The following is a 20,589-nucleotide window of genomic DNA, read 5'->3' on the forward strand; positions in this document are numbered from 1 at the left end:
GTGAGACCCTACCTTATAAAACCAAAAAAAAAAAAAAATTTTTTTTTTAAAGAAAATATGCTGGGCGTGTTGGCACATGACTTTAATCCCAGCACTCAGGAGGCAGAGGTAGGAGAATTGCTGAGTTCAAGGCCACCCTGGGACTACATAGTAAATTTCAGGTCAGCCTGGGCTAGAGTGAGACCCTACCTCAAAAAAAAAAAAAAAAAAAAAAAAGAAAAGAAAAGAAAAGAAAGGAAAAAGAATGATAGCAGTGGTAGGGGAAGAATAGCCAGACATTATGGTGCATAACCAAATGCCAGGTGAGGAAAGCTTTACATCAAGGGACAGTGTCCTCATTAGGTATCTTAGTTTCCCCAGGTTAACTCTTTTTAAAAAAATAAAAAAATATTTATTTACTGGGGAGAGAGAGGCAGGTAGAGAGGCTGGATGTGCCAGGGCCTTCAACCACTGCAAACAAACTCCAGATGCATATGCCACCTTGTGCATCTGGCTAACATGGGTATTGGGGAATCAAACCTGGGTCCTTAGGCTTCATAGGCAAGCACTAAGCTATCTCTTTAGCTCTCCGCCCCCCAGACAATTCTTGTTTCTCCCCTTGCCCCCAGGCAGTGTCTCACTCCAGCTCTGGAATTCACTCAGTAGCCCCAGGCTGGCCTGAACTCACAGGGATCCTACTACCTCAGCCTCTCAAGTGCTGGGACTAAAAACAAGTGCCTTCTAGTTTCTGCTGAGGTTAAGTGCCTATCTTTAGATCAACCTATGCTGGGAAATAGGGTTTTCTGTCCTGGGTAGTAGTATTCGCTACATGAAACTTTAACCTCAAGTAATACAGACTTTATAATTGTCCTTTATACCCTTCAGTTCAGTTTTCCTCATGTAAATGTTTTTTCCATTCTCATTAAAACTAGCCAAATTTCTCTCTTTTTAAGATCATCTTAGCTCTATTAGAACTCTTGTTTCTGGTCTGGAAAGGTGGCTCAGCAGTTAAGGACCTTGTCTGCAAAGCCTAGGGACCCAGTTTGATTTCCCAGTGCCCACATAAAGCAGATGCACAAGGTGGTACATGTATTTGGAGTTTGTTTGCAGTGGCTAGAGGCCATGATACACCCATTCTCTCTCTTTCTTTCTCCCTCCTGGCTTCTTTCTCAATTTGCCTATTTTTTTCTCATAAATAAAGATTTAAAATTTTTAATTTTAAAAACATATTTATTTGGAAGACAGACAGAGAAAGGGGGAGAGAGAGGGAAAGAATGGGCATGCCAGGGCCTCTAGCTACTGTAAACGAACTCCAGACCCATATGCCACCTTGTGCATCTGGCTTACGTGAATACTGGGGAATCGAACCTGGGTCCTTAGGCTTTGCAGGCAATTGCCTTAACCGCTAAACCACCTCTCCAGCACAAATAAAATATATTTTTTTAAAAGAAAAAGAACTCGAATTAGCCAGGCGTGGTGGCGCATGCCTTTAATCCCAGCACTCAGGAGGCAGAGATAGGAGGATTGCTGGGAGTTCGAGGCCACCCTGAGACAACATAGTGAATTCCAGGTCAGCCTGAGCTGGAGTGAGACCTTACCTCGAACCCTCCTCCCCCCCAAAAAAAGAACTTGAGCTGAGCATGGTCGGTGCATGCCTTTAATCCCAGCACTTGGGAGGCAGAGGTAGGAGAATTGCCATGAGTTCAAGGGGACCCTGAGGCTGTATAGTGAATTCCAGGTCATTCTTGACTAGAATGAGACCCTACCTCTAAAATGCTGCCAACCTAGGTTCAATATACGTGAAGTTCATTTGCAGCAGCAAGAGGTCCTGGCATGCCCGTTGTCTGTTTATCCCTGCAAGTAAGTAAATAAAAATATTTTTAAAAAAATAAGGGTTTGGGAAAATGACTTAGTAGTTGCAGTCAGGTTCACATTGCTGGCAGAAATCACCCAACCAAGAGCAATTTTTGGGAAAACAGGGTTTATTTTGGTTTACAGGCTCAAGGGGCAGTTCCATGATGGCAGGGGAAAATGATGGCATGAACACAGAGTGGACATCACCCGCTGGCCAACATAAGGTGGACAATAATAACAGGAGAGTGTGCCTAACTTTGGCAAGGGGAAACTTGCTATAATATCCATAAGCCCGTCCCCAGCAATACACTGCCTCCAGGAGGCATCAAGTCCCAAATCTCCATCAGCTGGGAGCCTAGCATTCAGAACACCTAAGTTTATGGGGGACACCTGAATCGAACTATCACAGTAGCTAAAGGCACTTGCTTGTGAAGCCTACCACCCTGGTTTGATTCCCCTGTACCTAGTTAAGCCAGATGTACAAAGTGACTCATGCATCTAGAGTTTGATTGCATTGGGAATAGACCTTGGCATGCCCATGCCTACTTACTCTCTCTCTTTCTCACAAATAAATATAAACATATAAAAAGAATTAGAGGGCTGGAGAGATGGCTTAGTGGCTAAGGTGCTTGCCTGCAAAGCCTAGTGACCCAGGTTCAATTCCCCAGTATCCATGTAAGCTTTAGGGTGGCACATGCATCTGGAGTTCACTTGCAGCCTGGCATGGCCATTCTCTGTGCTCTCTCCATCTCTCTGCTTGAAAAAAAAAAATAAAAAGAATTGGACAAACTCAGGCATTAAATAGAGAAAATGTTCTATAAGATATGGGCATGATGGCGCATGCCTTTAATCCCAGCATTCAGGAGGCAGAGGTAGGAGAATCACCGTGAGTTTGAGGTCATTCTAAGGCTAGTGAATTCCAGATCAGCCAGGGCAAGAGTGAGACCCTACCTTGGAAAACAAACAAGCAAAAAAAGATTATATAAGGCTTGTCTATAGCACACCCTGGACCTCCTCTCCCCCATCAATCAAAGCTCCCAGGGTTGGAAACATTTTTGAAAGCAAAGAGGGAGTTACATTTAGGAAACAATATCATAAGAAATCTAAAGGAAGAATGTAAACAAACATTTTCAATCAAAATCTGAGTCATATTGGTGGTACATGCCTGTAATCCCAGTACGTGGGATGCTGAGGCATGAAGATGATGTAGAGTTCAACCTTAGTCTGGGCTAGGTAGCTAGACCTTGTTGCAAAAATAAAATAATCCCAGACAGTATCAGTAAAGGGGCTTTCATAGCTCCTTCTATACACTCTTTAAAAGGAAAAACGGAATACTAATGACAAGCATTTCTTTGGTCCTTGGGGCTGGAGGGCTGGTGCTGACATCAAGCCTTCCCATTTTCAGATCCAGTGCATCAAAATACAGGGGGAAAGCTAATGAGAAATCCTTCCATGGTTCCTTCACTCACCAAATATGATTTCATCAGGACCAACTTGCTTTTGTAAGTGACCAAGTGGAACATTTGTGTAAAAGATACTTAAAGTTGTATTGTTAAGTGGTAGATATGTCAGAGGATATAAATATTATTAAAATCTATATATCATGGCACACACCTTTAATCCCAGCACTTGGGAGACAGAGGTAGAAGGATCGCCATGAGTTCAAGACCACCCTGAAACTACTTAGTGAATTCCAGGTCAGCCTGGGCTAGAGTGAGACCCTACCTTGAAAAACTAAAACAAACAAACCAAAAAAGATAACTGTTTGTGTTATCTTAAAAAAGTCATCATAGAAAACACTGAAAAGATGGAAATTATAATCAAGGTTTAGCTTTTTCATCCAAGATGTGTCCTCTGGTACAATAATGAAATGACCATTATGGAGTCAAACAACTGTTTACTGATTAGATTTGAGAACCTCTCTATAGGAGGGATTCCTGCCTGGTCCTGTAAACCTGGTCAGAAGCCTATGGTGGGAGTATCCTAGCCCTTAGAGTGTATTTATATTTATCCCTCCAGATGAGTGCTATCAGTCATAACCACAGAAGTTTCTTGCAGGTTGATGGAGAGATGCATTGCTGGTGAAAATGCTGAGAATAAGTGACATTTGTATGCTAAGCCCTAAATGGGACATCTATATCATCCCTGCCAAGGCTGAGGGAAGATTGTGAAAGATGGGGCAGAAAAAATTTAAGAGCTGGAGGATAGGGCTGGAGAGATAACTTAGCATTTAAGGCACTTGCCTGCAAAGCCAAAGGACCCAGGTTCGATTACCCAGGACCTATATTAGCCAGCCAGGTGCACAAGGTGGGGCATGTGTCTGGAGTTCATTTGTAGTGGTTGGAGGCCCTGACATGCCCATTCTCTCTGTGTCTCTCTCTCCCCCTCTTTCTCTCTTATTCTCAAATAAATAAATAAAAATATTTTTTTTAAAAAAAAAAGAGCTGGAGGACAGTGAAGAGTTCTGTGGAATTGTATGTTCTAGACCCAGCAATGCCATTACCCTCATGAGCCCATAGTAGCTTGATTTGCACAAGATTCCATCATGGATGGGGGAGGGAATCTTAGGAGATGCCACACCTTCCAGAGGAGTCAGTTGGTAGTTAATTGGCTGGGAGTGGCAGGAGGGGTGGGGGCTAGCATTATATTCTTGAGTAGTGTAGCCACTGGTAAGAGTATAGCCAGTATGTAACCTTCACCCATGCTCATGCCAGACCCTCATTTAGCTCAGTCACCAAAACAGACAGATATGGTAGCTCACACTTAAGTCTCAGCTCTCAGGAGGCTGAGATAGGAAGATCATCATGAACTCGAGGCCAGCCTGGGCTCCAGTAGAGTGAGTTCTAGATCAGCCTGGACTAGAATGAGAAAAAAAACTATTGTAGGCTGGGTGAGTTGGCACATGCCTTTCATCTTGGCATTTAGGAGGCTGAGGAAGGGAGATAGTTGTGAGTTCAAGGCTAGCCTGAGACTACGTAGTAAACTCCAGGTCAGCCTGGACTAGAGGAGACCCTCCCTGAAAAAAAAAAAAAAAGAAAAATACTGTAAATAGAAACCAAAAAAATAAGTGGGTTAGTTATAAAATTACATCTCAATCTTTTCATTTTCTTTATTTGCAAACAGAGAGAGAGAGAGACAGACAGACAGACAGACTATGGGCGTGTCAGGGTCTCTAGCCACTGTAAACGAACTCGAGATGAATGGGCCACTTTGTGCATCTGGCTTACATGGGTATTAGGCAATCAAACCCAGGTCACTAGGCTTTGCAGGCAAGCATCTTAAGCACTGAGCCACCTCTCTAGCCCCATATCTCAGTTTTTATTTTAAATTTTATGTTTATTTATTTATTTGACAGAGAAAGAGGGAAGAAGGGAGGGAGGGAGAGAGGGAGAAAAAGAATGGGCACGCCAGGGCCTCCAGCCACTGCAAATGAGCTCCAGATGCCCGTGCCCCCTTGTACATCTGGCTTATGTGGGCCCTGGGGAATTGGACCTGGGTCCTTTGGCTTTGCAGGCAAACGCCTTAAACTTAAGCCATCCCTCCAGCCCCGTATCTCAGTTTTTTATGTCATTTTCTTTTTTTTGAAGTGGGTCTTGCTCTAACCCAGTCTGACCTGGAATTCACTATGTAGTCTCAGGTTGGCCTCGAACTCACAGTGATCCTCCTACCTGTGCCTCCTGAGTGCCAGGATGCACCACCATGCACAGCACTTGTTGTATTATAAATATCACTCTAAACTTAAAAAATAAAAAGACCTAGTCTTTTGAACTGTATGAGATTTGCAGTTAAGGTGCTTGCCTGCAAAGCCAAAGGACTCAAGTTCAGTTCTCCAGGACCCATTAAAAGCCAGATATATAAAGTGATACATGCCTCTGGAGTCATTTACAGCTGCTGAAGGCCCTGATGTGCCCGTTCTCTCTCTCTCTCTCTTCCAAATAAAAGAGGGGGAAAAAAAGAAAATGTAAAAAAAATAATTAAGCCAGGCATGGGGGCCCACACCTTTAATCCCTGCACTTGGGAGGCAGAAGTAGGAGGATTGCTGTGAGTTCGAGGCCACCCTGAGACTGCACAGTGAATTCCAGGTCAGCCTAGGCTAGAGTGAGAGCCTACCTCAAAAAAAAAAAAAAAAAAATGGTAATAATAATTAAAGTGGATAATTGAAGAGATTCTTTAAATAACTAAATTGCAATGGGAAGGACTAATCGATTTGATTGTGATTTTAGGTGCCAGTGGCATTTGATGATGTCTCCATCTACTTTTCCACTCCAGAATGGGAAAAATTAGAAGAATGGCAAAAGGAACTTTACAAGAATATCATGAAGGGCAACTATGAGTCTCTCATCTCCTTGGGTGAGGCTGAGTTGGCACCTTTTGAATAAGGTGACAGCAGTTCCAAGAGGGTTTAGATAGTCCCTTTTCCTTTAGCATTTCTATTTTCACACACTTCAGAGTCTGGGCAATTACCATTTCCTAAGTGGGAAATTATAGTCTCTTTTGCAAAATTAGAACAGAGAATAGAATTCAGAGTTAGGAGACCCCACCTCATGTTTTTCCTGGGCATTCTCGTTGAAAGGCATTTGACCCCTCCCCCTTGAGTTACACTGTCACAGACATACATGATAACCTAATACATGTGCTTCTCCCACATGTTATATTTCCTTTTTTTTTTTTTAAATTCATCAGAGATAGGGAGAGAAAGAAAGAGAATAGGTGTGTCAGGGCCTCTAGCCACTGCAAACAAATTCCAGACGCATGCGCTTACATGAGACCTGGAGAATTGAATCTGGGTCCTTAGACTTCACGGGCAAGTGCCCTAACCACTAACCCATCTCTCCAGCCTGCATTTCCTCTTTCTTACCTGCTTTCCTGAGTAGCTATCATCAATAGTTGGAAGTGGATGGATGGGAAAAGTGATAAGAGAATCTAAAGGAAATTCCCTAGGATTGCAGATCTCAAAGATTCAGCTCAGCCTTGCTGACAGCTCATTGTCATGCTGATTCATCTCTGCCATACTCACTGTCAATTTCTCCCCTCCTAGATTATGCCATGAACCAACCCGATGTTTTATCACAGATTCAACCAGGAGAACAGAATACAGACCAGCCTGGGCCACAGGAGAGTGAGGTCCCTACAGACCCCAGTGAAGGTAGGTTGGAAAAGAGATGAGGCACTTCTGAGTTTCCTTCCCAGGTCAGAAAAGAGAGTCTAATACCAAGAAATCTTGGGGCTTAGCGGCTTCTAGAGCCATTCTGTGCTAGAACACCTTGACTTTGAGCATTTAAATACTAGAAGGAGCTTAGTTCAGCACCATCGACATATCTAAGGAATATTAGTAAAGTTACCAAGACCTTTCGAGGCCTCTCTGAGACTACATAGTGAATGCCAGGTCAGCTTGAGCTAGAGCAAGACTCTACTTTAAAAACAGCAATAACAAAAAAATTACTGAGACCTAATGATGTAATGATATACACATGTGCTTACATGACAAAGAAAGCAGTCATGTTCATCTCAAGTAAAGTGCTTCAGGGAAAGGTATACCTAGCCCTTCAGAAGTCACAAGGGGCTAGGATTCCATTTAAGTGGACCATGGGCTGAACAGATACCTTAGTGGTTAAGGTGCTTACTTTCAAAGCCAAAGGACCACAATTTGATTCCCCAGAACCCACGTAAGCCAGATGCACAAGGTGGCACATGCATCTGAACTTTATTTGCAGCACCTGGAGGCCCTAGCGTGCCTATTCTTCCCCTCTCCTCCCCCTCTCTCTGTCTTCATCTCTTTCTCAAATAAATAAATCAATAAAAATAAAATTATTGGGCTGGAGAGATGGCTTAGCGGTTAAGCGCTTGCCTGTGAAGCCTAAGGACGCCGGTTCAAGGCTCGGTTCCCCAGGTCCCACGTTAGCCAGATGCACAAGGGGGCACACGCGTCTGGAGTTCGTTTGCAGAGGCTGGAAGCCCTGGTGCGCCCATTCTCTCTCTCTCCCTCCATCTGTCCTTCTCTCTGTGTCTGTTGCTCTCAAATAAATAAATTAATTAATTAAATTAAAAAATAAAATAAAATTATTTTTAAAAAGTGGGCTTGGCATGGTGGTGCATGCCTTTAATCCCAACACTTGGAGGCAATGATAGGAGGATTGCCTTGAGTTCAAGGTCACCTTGAGAATATAGAGTGAATTCCATATCGACCTGGGTTACATTGAGACCCTACCTTGAGAAAAAAAGTAGTGGACCTTGATGCAATGCTGGCAGTATGGATGTTCCCAGATTTGAAGCTGGCTGAGGAAAGATTGCTGTAATTGTATTTCTCACATATCACCTTGGCTGTCAGAAAATTCTCATACATTTTTCTTTTCTTCACTACTGGATTGAATCTGAAAGTTTATCCTGTGTATTTTTTTTTTCAAAGAGATATTTTATTTATTTGGGGGGGGGCAAATGGGCATTCCAGGGCCTCTTCAGAGGCATGCCCCATCTTTTGCATCTACTTATGTAGGTACTGGGGAGTTGAACCTGAGTCCTTCGCCTCCACAGCCTTCACAGGCAAGTGCCTTAACCACTAAGTCATCTCTGTCTAACCCTATTTCTTTGTTGTTGTTTATTTTGATTTATTTATTTGAGAGAGAGAGACAGACAGAGAGAAGGAGGCAGAGAAAGAGAGAAAATGGGCAGGCCAGGGCTTCCAGCCACTGCAAATGAATTCCAGACACAGGTGCCCCTTGTGCATCTGGCTAACATGGGTCCTGGGGAATCAAGCCTCGAACTGGGGTCCTTAGGCTTCACAGGCAAGTGCTTAACCGCTAAGCCATCTCTCCAGCCCTCTAACCCTATTTTTAATTGTTGTTTTTTTCTTTTTTTCAAATTTTTATTAAGAACTTACATGATTATAAAAAAATATCCCATGGTAATACCCTCCCTTCCCCCACTTTTCCTTTTGAAACTCCATTCTCTATCATATCCTCTCCCCATCTCTATCAGTCTCTCTTTTATTTTGATGTATGATCTTTTCCTCCTCTTATGATGGTCTTGTGTAGGTAATGTCAGGCACTGTGAGGTCATGGATATCCAGGCCATTTTGTGTCTGGGGGGAGCACGTTGTAAGGAGTCCTACCCTTCCTTTGGCTCTTACATTCTTTCTGCCACCTCTTCCACATTAGACCCTGAGCCTTGGAAGGTGTGATAGTGATATTACAGTACTGAGCACTCTGGTCACTTCTATCCAGCACCATGATACCTTCTGAGTTGTCCCAAAGTCACTGCTATCTGAAAAGAGAAGATTCTCTAGTAGCATTAATATAAGGGTATGAACATTAAGAGAAGTGCTTACTGGGCAGTTTGATAAGCATAGTATATACATCTAGCCAGACAGCAGCAGAAATTACACCCCTAGGGCTCATGACTACCCGTTTTAAGTTTTCAGTATCAGGGATGTATTCCCTCCCATGGAGTGGTCCAATTAAAGGGCAGTTAGTTTCCACCAGGACAAACGTGCCACTATTGCACCCATTGGCTCATTTGGCCTGTTTGGCCAAATATAAGGCTTGCAGTGTCCAATGTTGAGTATCTTCACTGGTGTTTTCTCTTTCTCCTATTGAACTGCATGCAGAATGGCTTCTTCCAGCTTTCTATCAGCTGATCTACATGGAGGAGGTTATCAGCTCAGTTCCATCAGGATTTCTCAGTGGCCTTGCAGCCCAAGTATGTGAAGTCTTCAGCAATAGAGTCTTGCCATCTATTCCTGGTGGGAAACCAAGGGCCTTGGCAATGGCTTATAATGTTTGGGGGCATCAGGGACCTCCCTGGCCAACAACTCACTGGAAGGTATCCCATCCCTGGCACTGAAATTTTTCTAGCAACAATCTATGGCTCCTGTATGTTCCATTGCTCAAAAAAGTAGGATTCCATATGATTTATTTATATCTACTCTTAGATTTTGATTAGCCCTCCCTCCACCTTTCCTTGACTCAATCTTTTCTCCTGACCTCACCTTGGGCTTTTTCATCCCCATTTATCTATTCTTCTACTTATATGCATACAATACCATCCTATTAAGTACCCCCCTCCCTTCCTTTCTCTTCCCTTTATATTTCTTTTCTAGTTTACTGGCCTTTGCTAATGAGTTTTCTTCCTACTCACACGGAAGTCCAATCAACTGTAGCTAGGATCCACATATAAGAGAGAACACGCAACGCTTGGATTTCTGGCCTGCGTTACCCCACTTAGTATAATCCTTTCCAGATCCATCCATTTTTCTGCAAATTCCATAACTTCATTTTTCCTTACTGCTGAGTAGAACTCCATTGTATAGATGTGCCATATCTTCATTATCCACTCATCAGTTGAGGGACATCTAGGCTGGTTCCATTTCCCAGCTATTGTGAATTGAACAGGAATAAACATGGTTGAGCAAGTATTTCTAAGGTAGTGAGATGAGTCCTTAGGATATATGCTTAGGAGTGCTATAGCTGGGTCATATGGTAGATCTATTTTTAGCTGTCTTAGGAACCTCCACACTGACTTCCACAATGGCTGGACCAGATTGCATTCCCATCAACAGTGTAGAAGGGTTCCTCTTTTTCCACATCCTCAACAGCATTTATGGTCATTTGTTTTCATGATGGTGGCCAATCTGACAGGAGTGAGGTAGCATCTCAATCTAGATCTAGCCTAGGCTGACCTGGAGTTCACTGTGTAGTCTCAGAGTGGCCTCAAACTCATGGTAATCCTCCTACCTCTACCTCCTGAGTGCTAGGATGAAAGGCATGCGACACCATGCCCTATTTTTCTGTGTATTTAGTTTGTATCCTGCTACATGGCTATAGGTGTTTATCAGCTCCAACAGTTTGCTGGGAGAGTCTTTAGCGTCCTTTATGTATAGAATCATGTCATCTGCAAATAATGGTAACTTGATCTCTTCATTTCCAATTTGTATCCCTTTTATGTGCATCTCTTGCCTTATTGCTATGACTAAGATTTCCAGTACTATATTAAATAAAAGTGGGGATATTGGGAACCCTTGTCTTGTTTCTGATTTTAGTGGAAAAGCTTCCAGTTTTCCCCATTTAGTAATATGTTAGCTGAAGGCTTGTCATAAATAGCCTTTATTATATTGAGATATGTTCCTTCAGTTCCCAGCCTCTGTAGGACTTTTGTCATGAAGGGATGTTGGATTTTGTCAAACGCTTTCTCTGAATCTAATGAGAGGATCCTGCATCTCTGGGATAAAGCCTACTTGGTCAGGGTATATGAGCTTTCTGATATATTCTTGCATTCTGTTTGCCAATATTTTGTTGAGAATTTTTGCATCTTTGTTCATGAGGGAGATTGATCTGTAATTTTCTTTTTTGTTCTATCTTTGTGTGGTTTTGGTATCAGGGTGATGCTGGCTTCGTAGAAGGAGTTTGGTAGGATTCCTTCTTTTTCTATTTTATGGAAAAGCTTAAGAAGCAGTGGTGTTAGTTCTTCCCTACAGGTCTGGTAAAATTCAGCAGTGAATCCATCTGGGCCTGAACTTTTTTTAGTTGTGAGATTTTTGATAACTGCTTGGATCTTCATACTTGTTATAGGTCTATTTAAGTGATTAATCTCATCTTTATTTAATTTAAATAGGTCATATAAATCAAGGAAATCATCCATTTCTTTCAGATTTTCATACTTAGTAGAGTATATGTTTTTATAGTATGTCCCTATTATTTTTTCAACTTATCTGATATGTAATGTGATGCTGCCTTTTTCATCTCTAATTTTTTTTTTTTTTTTTTTTTGGTTTTTTGAGGTAGGGTCTCACACTAGTGCAGGCTGTCCTGGAATTCACTATGTATTCTCAGGGTGGCCTCGAACTCATGGTGATCCTCCTACCATTGCCTCCAAAGTGCTGGGGTTAAAGGTGTGCACCACCATACTCGGCTTCATCTCTAATCTTATTGATTTGTGTCTTTTCTCTCTTCTGGTTAGATTTGCTAAGGGCTTATCAATCTTGTTTATCCTTTCAAAGAACCAACTCTGTTTCATTGATTCTTTGCATTGTTTTTTTTGGTTTCTATTTCATTAATTTCTGCCCTAATCTTTATTATTTCTTCCCATCTATTGATTTTCAGTTTGCCTTGTTCTTCTTTTTCCAAGGCTTTAAGGTGAAGCATTAGGTCATTTACTTGAGACCTTTCCAGTTTCTTAATATAGACACTTAAAGCTATACATTTCCCTCTTAGGACTGCCTTCATTGTGTCCTAAAGGTTTTGGTGTGGTGCGTTCTCATTATCATTTGACTATGAATTTTTTTATTTCGTTATTGATTTCTTCATTGATTTAGTAGTGTATTTAGTTTTCATGATTTTGTGTATGCTTTATAGCTTTTCTTGCTATTGATTTGTAGTTTGATTCCATTGTGGTCAGATAGAATGCAAGGAATTATTTCAATTTTCCTGCATTTGTTAAGATATGCTTTGTGTCCTAATATATAGTCTATTTTAGAGAATGTTTCATGTGCTGCTGAAAAAAATGTGCATTTGTCAGCATTTGGATAAAATGTCCTGTATATGTCTGTTAGGTCCATTTCTTCTATGACCTCATTTAAACCAGATGCATCTCTGTTTATTTTTTAAAAATATTTTATTCATGTTTACTTTTATTTATTTGAGAGCGACATACAGAGAAAGAGGCAGATAGAGAGGGGGAGAGAGAGAGAGAGAGAGAGAGAGAAAGAGAAAGAGAGAGGGGGAGGGAGAGAAGTGGTGCACCAGGGCCTCCAGCCACTGCAAACGAACTCCAGATGCATGTGTTCCCTTGTGCATCTGCCTAATGTGGGTCCTGGGGAATCGAGCCTTGAACTGGGGTCCTTAAGCTTCACAGGCAAGTGCCTAACTGCTAAGCCATCTCTCCAGCCCTCATTTTTTGTTGGGATGACCTGTTAATTGATGTGAGAGGGGTATTGAAGTCACCCACTACATCTGTATTTGGTGTTATCTTTGACTTTAGTTCTAATAACCATGCCCTATTTTTATTTAGTTTTTTAAAAAATTTATTTTATTTGAGTGAGGGAGAAAAAAGAAGAGGAAGCTATGAAGAGAGAATGGATGCTCCAAGGCCGCCAGCCATTGCAAATGAACTCCATACACATGCATCACCTTGTGCCTTTGGCTTATGTGGATCCTGGGAAATCAAACCTGGATTCTTAGGTTTTGCAGGCAAGTGCCTTAACTGCTAAGCCATCTCTCCAGCCCAGCCCCTCTTTTTAATTTCTTATATTGATCTATTTAGTGTGTGTTGTGCCAGAGCCTTTTGCTGCTGCACATGAACATCAGAAGCTTGTGTCCCTTTTGGCATCTGGATTACATGGATGGCTTGGGAATTGAACTCAGGCCCACAGGCTGTGATAACAAGTGCCCTTAATGCTGGCTATCTTTCCAGTTCCCAGTTTTTAAAATGTGGTGCCAGAGATCAAACCCAGGGCTTCATGCCTGCTGGGTAAGCATTTGACCAGCTGAACTGCATCTCTAGTCCTACTCTGTTTTCATAGTATCCTGTTTACTTTTAAAACAGTTTTACTTAGGCATGGTGGCACACAGCTTTAATCACAGCACTGGGGAGATGAGGTAAGAAGACTGCTGTGAGTGCAAAGACAGCCTGGGCTATAGTGAGACCCTGTCTCTAAAAAAGAAGTCTTAATAGAAAAGCTGAGTGTGGTGGTGCACGCCTTTAATCCCAGCACTTGGGAGGCAGAGGTAGGAGGATCACCATGAGTTTGAGGCCAGCCTGAGATTGAGTGAATTCCAGGTCAGCCTGAGCTAACCAGTAATTTGTTGTTAGACCAATGTATTTAATGTGTTTGCATGTAGTCGGTGTGAAGGCAACCCTGTGTGCTCACAGAAGCCAGAGGGGACTGTTGAGTATTCTCTTCCCCATCTCTCATTGCTTATTTTCTTGAGACTCTTCATTCATTCTGGAGCTTGCTGTTTTTGACCAGTGATTCTCTGGTCTCTCCTCCCCATAGGACTTGGGTTACAGATATGTATGGTCATGCCCACCTGTTTACATGTGGGCTTCTGGAGAATCAATCTCTCAGAGCCTCATGATTGTCCAGGAAGCACCCTTAACTGCTGAGCCATCTCTCCGGCCCAAAACAAATATATTTATATTAGATATATTGATGTGCTTATGGGGCTGGCTCTTGCTTATAAAGCCTGATGGTTAATGTTTGATTCCCTAGTACTTATATAAAGCCAGATTCACAAAGTAGCACATGTATCTGTTGTTCATTTGCAGTGGCAGGAGGTCCTGGTGGGTCCACATTTACTCTCTCTGCCTGTGTGTGTGTGTGTGTGTCTGTCTGTCTCAAATAATTATTATTTTATTTACTTATTTGCAAACAAAGTGAGGCAGAGAGAGAAGGAATGGGCACTCCAGGGCCTCCAGCTGCTGCAAATGAACTCTAGATGCATGTGCCATTTTGTGCATCTGGCTTTTCGTGGATATTGGGGAATCAAACCCAAGTTATTAGGCTTTGCAGGCAAGTGCCTTAACTGCTGAGCCATCTCTCCAGCCCCAAAATAAAATATTTTTTTGAAAAAAGGAATTTTGATGTACTTTTAAAAGACCCAGTTTTATAAAATATATTATCCAAATTTCCTATAAAATGAAACCTGTATGGTATTATTGTATTATTCTAGAGCTTTAGGAAGAATGGTTTCTTTTGACTACATGAAGTTACTTATATGGAAGAATACATGTCAGGAGAGAAATGGCACTAGTATGTGGTATCCCTCCTTTTTGGTTTTTGTGAGGTCTCAGTCTTGCTAAGGCTGACCTCTAATTCACTCTGTAGTCCCAGGCTGGCCTCAAACTCATGGCGATCCCCCTGCCTCAGCCTCCATCCAGAGTGCTAAGTCTAAGGGTTTGTACCACTATGCTTGGCTAACCCCCTTCTTATGTCAAAATATCTTAGAATTGCTAGGCATGGTGGCTCATGCCTTTAATCCCAGCACTCGGGAGGCAGAGGTAGGAAGATCACTGTGAGTTCAAGGCCACCCTGAGACTACATAGTGAATTCTAGGTCAGCCTGGGCTAGAGCAAAATCCTACCCCAAAAAACAAACAAAAAATCTTAGCCTTAATATTACAGTTTTGCAGCATGCCTTTAATCCCAGCACTGGGGAGGCAGGGCTAGGAAGATCACCATGAGTTTTAGGTTCAAGGCTGTCCTGATACTACATAGTGAAATCTGGGTCAGCCTGAACTAGAGTGAGGCCCTACCCCTCCCCCCCCCAAAAAAAGAAGATAAACTTGGGCTGGAGAGATGGCTTAGCAGTTTAGGTGCTTGCCTGTGAAGCCTAAGGACACAGATTTGATTCCCCAGAACGCACATGAGCCATATGCTCAAGGTGGTGCCTGCATCTGGAGTTCATTTACAGTGGCTAGAGGCCCTGGCTTGCCTATTCTCTCTTTCTCTCTCTATTAAATAAATAAAATTAAAAAAATAAATAACTAATGATCTTGTCCTGAAAAAAGAAAAAAAAGCACTCTCAAAGATGATTGGTTGAGAGGATTCCGCCCACGAAGGTCAATAATACTCAGATGCTGGTGTACTCGCAAAGGAGTTTACTGGGATGAAAGTCACAAACAAGCAAGTCCAAACTATCACAACTAATATTATAGCTAATATAATATATATCCAAATTATATTCATCACTACTAACACAAGAATATTTCTAATGAGTCTAACATGTATACAACCTGATATCGCGAGACTTGGGACGCAGTATCGCGGGACTCGGTCTCAACGCGAGACTCGGTCTGTGAGATTTCTGACGTCACAACCTGGCGACGCGGGGTCCGTGCTCCGACTTTTTCTCGGTTCGCAGTTTTCAAGGCGAGTCTCAGTCGTCTCGGTCGTTCGGACAGCGTGTCGGGCAGATGAATTCGGATCAGTGATGCGTCTCGCGGAGGTCTCAGTCCGGATCGCTGAGCAGCCGTTCAGTCAGTCATAGTGTCGGGAGGACTGGGACAACGGCTGCTAAGCAGCTGGGTTTTTTGTATTTTCCACTACTTATCTAGGGTTGCACACACACCTTCTGGTAATCTCTTACTATGTCATTGTACTCAGCTTTTTCTTAGATTTTTGCTTACAAAGGTTGACTTTGCAATTTTACTCTCACACACAAAGAAAAACAAACTTATTTATCTAAACTGTCCCTGGACCATATGCTGGTCCTTACATGCTCATAACATTTTCTGAAATTATTCTTTGTCTCTTACCAAGACAAATATATAGGGCTGGAGAGATGTCTTAGTGGTAAAGGTGCTTGCCTGTAAAGCCAGAGATCCCAGGTTCGATTCCCCAGGACCCACATAAGCCAGATGCACAAGGTGGTGCATATATCTGGAGTTTGTCTACAGCGACCGAAGACTCTGGTGCGCCCATTCTTTAACTATCTCTCTATCTTTCAGTTAAATTAAAAATTAAAAAAAAAATGTAGCTGGGTGTGATGGTGCATGCCTTTAAGTCCAGCACTCAGGAGGCAGAGGTAGGAAGATCACTGTGAGTTCAAGGCCTCCCTGAGGCTACATAGTGAATTCCAGGTCAGCCTTGGCTAGAGTGAGATCCTACCTCAAAAAAAAAAAAAAAAGTATATATGTCTGTGGCCCTTATTTTGTTACTAGTCGTTAATATTGATATCCCATTATTTTCTAGAATTCTTTGGAGAAAATCTTTATGCAATAAATTCAAGTGGAATAATTACTGAATGCCCTATAGAGCTTTTAGGTTAGAAGCTATGGTGAGTTCAATACAAAGTCATAGTCCTGGGGGGAAAAATGACCATAATTGTTCCAGGTTCATTGCTATATCCTATGGTTTTTGTTTTTGTTTTTGTTTTTTTTAGGTAGAGTTTCACTCTAGTCCAGGCTGACCTGGAATTTACTTTGTAGTCTGAAGATGACCTTTAATTCATGGTGATCCTCCTACCTCTGCCTCCTGAGTGCTGGGATTAAAGGTGTGCACCACCCTGTCTGGCGCTATATCCTATGTTTATGTCTGGTCACTTAAGTTTTGCTAATTTTCTTTTCCTAAAGAAATTCAGCTGGCGTGGTGGCACATGCCTTTAATCCCAGCACTCAGGAGGTAAAGGTAGGTGAATCACTATGGGTTCAAGGCCACCCTGAGACTATATAGTGAATTCCATGTCAGCCTGGGTTAGAGAGAGAACCTACCTCAAAAAAAAAAAGGAAAAAAGAAAAGAAAATTAATGATTACAGCATATCCTAACATAAATAAACCTTCCATGTAGTTGCCTCAACACCGTTTTTGTGTCAGGCATGGTGGGGCACATACTCAGAGACTAAGGCAGGACAATGGCTGTGAGTTTGAGGCCAGCGTGGGCTACAGAGCAAGACCCTCTCAGACAACCAACCAACCAACAAAAGACTATTTTAACTTCACCTTCTTGGAAACAGGTCATCAGACTTTGAGGTCTCAACTTATTATACAAATATTTAAAATATTCACCTCACTATGTTATAGCCTTACATTCGTTAACAATTTTTTTGGTAATTTTTGCCAATGGTAGTTGCACATTTCAAGTATTTTTAGTCTACTTAAGAAGAATTTAAGCTGGGCATGGTGGCGTATACCTTTAATCCCAGCACTCAGGAGGCAGAGGTAGGAGGATTCTCCTGAGTTTGAGGCCACCCTGAGACCTACATAGTGAATTCTAGGTCAGTATGGACTAGAGTGAGACCCTAACTTCAAAAACCAAAAAAAAAAAAAAAAAAAAAAAAAGAATTTAATTTCAACATGGTTTATTGTTTCTTTTTTTTGAGGCCATCTTGCTATGTAGTTATGGCTGACCTTGAACTTGCCATGTTGAGCAGGCTGGCCTGGAACTCAAGTTCCTACTACCTCGGTTTCCTGAATGCTAAGATTTCATACTTGCACCACCACCTGCAGCTCAAAATGTTTTACCTCAGTTACTTTATCTGACCTTTGTGCAAATCCTAGAAATTTTAGGTTCTAGCAACTTTTCAGATAGTGTAATCTATATTGGCTTAAAACACACACCAAATCATAGTTACTTAATCACTTTTGTCCTTAAAATGGGATTCAACCAATGTAGATAATGAAATTTTATCTCTCCCCCTCCCCGTGTGTGTGTGTGTGTGTGTGTGTGTTTGAATTTTATATTTTTACCAGATATGGTATTGCATGCCTATAAATCCTAGTACTGCAGAGGCAGAGGCAGGAGAATCAGAGCTATTCAAGATAATCTATCAGGACTACCTAGTTAGTTCAAAGCCAACATGGGCTATGTAAGACCTGTTGTAAAAACAAATACTATTTCTTCTTATGCTTATTAGCCTTTGTATTTTTTTTTCTCTTTTTTAGAAAGAAAGAGAGGCAGAGAGAGAGAAAGAGAGAATTGGCACACCAGGGCCTTAGCCACTGGAGTTGAACCCCATATGCTTGCATCACCTTGTGGACATGTACGACCACATGCTTGCCTCACCTTTGTGTGTCTGGCTTATGTGGGATCTGTAGGGTCAAACCTGGGTCCCTAGGCTTCACAGGCAAATGCCTTAACCACTAAGCCATCTCTTCAGCCTGTAGCCTTTGTATTTTAACCATGCTAAAACATAACCTTAGCATTTGTACAGTTCCTCTCAACTCATCAGTATTCAGTTTTTCTCTATCTCCTGGCTTTCTCCTAAGCCCACTGCTGGCATTGGCCAGTGATTTTACTTTCATTTTGTGTCTTTAATTATCCAGTGTTGGTCTGTGAGGAATGTATGTAGAGTGTCACTATGCTAACCTGGCACCGTGGCCATACTGTCACTGAACAGATGTGCAATTAGGCCATCCTGTTATCCAAGTTCTCTGCTCTCTTCATTTCATTTTCTGAAGGTCCTCACATACCACACACACCACTCTCACTAGGTTTTGATAGGCATTTCAGTATTACATGTGTATATGTGATATTATATGCGTATATGTGGTAGTAGTTCTGAAGACCAGTCATTTAATAAAATAAATATTTAGTGGTTGTATTAATTCAGTTAGCTAATCACTAGAACTTTTTTTTTTTTTTTTTTTTTTTTTGGTTTGTTTTGGTTTATCAAAGTAGGGTCTCACTCTAGCCCAGGCTGACCTGAAATTCACTGCTTAGTCTCAGGGTGGCCTTGAACTCACAGCAGTCCTCCACCTTTGCCTCCTGAGTGCTGGGATTAAAGGTATGCGCCACCATGCCGGCTTGTTTGGCTTTTTTGAGAAATAGTACAGAGAGATTATAGACTTTAGCAGCTTGCCAGCTTGTCCTTATTTATAGATTAAAAAAAGAGAAGAAGAAGAAAGAAAAAAGGAAAAGACCATGTAGGCCTAGGCTGGAATAAAGCAAGGAAAGCAGTTATGCAGGTGTGTAAAGCCTTCTGGGATGGGGCTGGGTTCTTTTAAAATAATTCCAAGACCCAAAGGACTTAGCAGATGCTATTTTCATTTCTCAGAAGACTCATGAGACAATGACCTATATCATTTAAGCAAATATAAAGCCAGGGTAGTGGTATATACTTGTCATGGCAGCTCTTGGGAAGCTAAGGCAGGACAATTGATGAGAGTTTGTGGCTACACAGCAAAACTTTGCCTCAAAAACAAGAATAAGTGAAAGAGAAGAAAAGATAATATGAAAGTTTGCTTTCATTCTCAATAATTATACAGAGTTGTTGTATACACTTAAAAAGGCTATATCTAGGGCCAGAGAGATGGTTTAGTGATTAAGGCACTTGCCTGCAAAGCCATAGGACCCAGGTTTGATTCCTTAGTACCCATGTGAGCCAAATATACAAGGGGATCCACATCTGGAATTTGTTTGTAGTGGCCAAAGGCAACAGACTGAATTCCAGGTCAGCCTGGGCATGAGCGAGACCTTACCTCAAAACAAAACAAAAAAACTAGATCTGTTTTGTTATAGTGAGAAATAAGAATTTGGAACTATATGTGGCTGTGCGTCCCTATTAGAAGGTCAATCCAGGAGGATTAGTTTGAGGTTAAGCTGGGCTAAATTCTGATACTCTGTCTTAAAAATAACAAAAATTGAGCCACACCTGGTGGCGTACACCTTTAATCTCAGCACTCTGGAGGCAGAGGTAGGAAGATTGCCATGAGTTCGAGGCTACCTGAAACTACATAGTGAATTCCAGGCCAGCCTGGACTAGAATGAAACCCTACCTCGAAAAACCAAAACCAAACAAACCAAACAAAAAACCCCACAAAAATCAGCCAAGCATAGTGGCATACACTTGTAACCTCAGTACTTGGAAGGTGGAGGCAGAAAGATAAGGACTTCAAAGTCATCTTCCACTATTATAATAATAACTTTGAAGTCATCTTGGGCTATATGAGACCCTTCTCAAAAAAAAGGAAAAGAAGTATTTGGGCAAAATGCAGTGTTTAGTAAACCAACCAGCAGATTCAATTCCCTGAAGGTCATTCTCTCTTCTTTCCCCAACCTCCCAACAGAGCCTGGCCTTTCAACCTCAGATATTCTGTCTTGGATTAAACAAGAGGAAGAGCCTCAGGTTGTGGTCCCCCAGGAGGCCAAGGAGAGTGACCTTTACAAAGGTACATATGCTGGTGAGTAACAGAGAACAGATTCTAATGACCAGATCCGGGTTGTGCCAGAAGTGACTGAAGAATGCAGCTGAAACGGGCTGTGTGGAAACAAGGAACTGGGAGAAAGCCAAGAGACACAGTCAACCAAGAAATCAAACCAAAAGGTCA

General features: G+C 41.9%; 1 protein-coding gene across 2 annotated transcripts in view; it reads left to right on the forward strand.

The window, feature by feature from the left end:
• Positions 1–20,589, forward strand: part of Znf398 (zinc finger protein 398) — a 32,071-nt gene that overhangs the window by 5,962 nt on the left and 5,520 nt on the right. Inside the window, exons 3-5 of one of the 2 annotated variants that reach the window (XM_045160945.1) lie at positions 6,057–6,183; positions 6,872–6,979; positions 20,329–20,442. In XM_045160945.1, the coding sequence (XP_045016880.1) occupies positions 6,057–6,183; positions 6,872–6,979; positions 20,329–20,442 (349 nt within the window). The remainder of the gene's footprint in view (positions 1–6,056; positions 6,184–6,871; positions 6,980–20,328; positions 20,443–20,589) is intronic. The other variant, XM_045160946.1, reaches the window with a different exon arrangement.

Source organism: Jaculus jaculus, chromosome 10, assembly GCF_020740685.1.
Source record: "Jaculus jaculus isolate mJacJac1 chromosome 10, mJacJac1.mat.Y.cur, whole genome shotgun sequence".
In the NCBI taxonomy this organism is placed as follows: Eukaryota; Metazoa; Chordata; class Mammalia; order Rodentia; family Dipodidae; genus Jaculus; species Jaculus jaculus.